Source organism: Medicago truncatula, chromosome 5 (genome assembly GCF_003473485.1).
Source record: "Medicago truncatula cultivar Jemalong A17 chromosome 5, MtrunA17r5.0-ANR, whole genome shotgun sequence".
In the NCBI taxonomy this organism is placed as follows: domain Eukaryota; kingdom Viridiplantae; phylum Streptophyta; class Magnoliopsida; order Fabales; family Fabaceae; genus Medicago; species Medicago truncatula.
In genome coordinates, this window is record NC_053046.1 from 16,653,080 (window position 1) to 16,654,914 (window position 1,835).

General features: G+C 33.2%; 1 protein-coding gene across 1 annotated transcript; it reads left to right on the forward strand.

The window, feature by feature from the left end:
- The first annotated feature begins 300 nt into the window (after window positions 1-300).
- On the forward strand, window positions 301-1,452 carry LOC11413960 (uncharacterized). Its single transcript, XM_003613528.3, has one exon. It carries the CDS (start codon window positions 301-303, stop codon window positions 1,450-1,452), a length of 1,152 nt encoding a protein of 383 aa, XP_003613576.1.
- Window positions 1,453-1,835: the final 383 nt, after the last annotated feature.

A 1,835-nucleotide genomic window follows, 5' to 3' on the forward strand; every position in this document is an offset into this window, starting at 1 on the left:
GTTTGTTTCTTGTTTCTTTTTTTAATTTAATATATGTTATGCGACTCATGACAGCTCTTAAAGGATTTTAGATCTTCAACTTTCTGTTATTTGTTCAATATTTTAGTGCAATAGTTTGGTTTTTATTCCATGTTTCAATTACAACATAATAGAGTCGATAATTTTGATTTCTTTTAGTGCCTTCTTTACTACTTAATATGGGAATATTTTTTGACAATTGACACGGTGTTTTTGTTTATAGAAAATTAGATTAAGCGAGGCTACAGACTCTTTCAACAACGAAAAACCCTAGAAAGAAGCATGGTGATTAAGCGAGACTGGGCAAACTTAGATTCACTCGCTCTCAACATGATTCTTGAGAAGTTAACTGAACCAATTGATCATATTTGGTTTGGTTCTGTCTGTAAAAATTGGCACTCAATTGCAAACCTTAGTCATCAACACGATCACCAATTTAGAAGCAATATAATGCCTATGCTAACGATCCCTTCAGAAAAGAGTCCAGAAAAGCGATGTTTGTATAGCATACCTGCAAATAGAGTGTATCCATTAGAATCGACAATGCTAAACAACAAGAGATGTTGCGGCTCAAGTCATGGCTGGCTCGCAACGTTAGACGAAGAAGATGTCATCACTTGGGTGAATCCTTTTAAGGATGTTGCTCCTATTAGTTTGCCACCCATCGATAATTATATGGTATGTAAGGATTACGACTTCAATGTGCATAAGGTTACATTGTCGGTTGATCCTATAACAAGTCCAAATGATTATGTGGTTGCAGCAATTTACACTACCCGTAGTTGTCTTGCTTTTATAAAAGCAGGACAAGAGTTTTGGACATACATACAAGACACTGACCATTTTGGTTTCATCGATATTACATTCTACAAAGGTTTGGTGTATGCTGTAACTCGTTGGAAAAAAATTGTGTGCTTCGATCTTTGTTATTCGGATGACCCTTGGGATGTGGAACAAAGAATTCCAAATGTTTTGTTACAAAGGAGTGATGATGCAACTTATTCTCCACTTACTTATTTAGTGAAATCATTGGATGGAGAGTTGTGGATGGTGAGAAGGTTTATAAATAGGGTAAAAAATATCAACAAAGGTACTAATTCTTTACATGTATTTAAGTTGGAATTGAATGACAAAGGTGATAAGCTTATGCATTTGTCGAAACTTGAGAGTTTAGGAGACAATGTTTTATTTGTGGGTGATGGCGATTCAATGTCAGTATCAACTTCATATTTCTCAAGTTATCTACAAAAGGATTCTATTTACTATTCTGATAATTATTATAACGAAGTACCGGTTCCTTATCCTAGAGGTCCTTTTGATATGGGAATATATAACATAAAGCATGGAAGCTTTGGTGTTCATTGCCCTTATAAATCTTACTTCAAAGGTATGGCACCTCCCATATGGGTTGTACCACCTTTTCAGTGGAATTGATTAGGGTTTTGATTTATTTATTTTAGTTAGTCTTATTTAGTCTTATTTAAGTATTAGTTTTTATTTTTATTTTTAAGGGAAAGTATTAGTTTTTCATATTTGTTTTTTATGCTCATAAAAGTCTTGTTATGTTGACAAAGGATCATTAAAATCATTGTCTATTTATTCACTTTTTATTCATCTTTTTGTTGTGTGTATTTTAAATTGAAGAAGTATTTGTTTTAAAAGCAAAAATCGTATTAATAAGAAAACACATGAGGTTCTCCAACCTTTACAACACAAGTTTAGACTAAGCATCATAGTGGAGAAGAACTATCCACTATATAGTTTAACAAATAAACCTCGCTCCTAATCTTCATTCACAAACCATCACCACAGGCTGA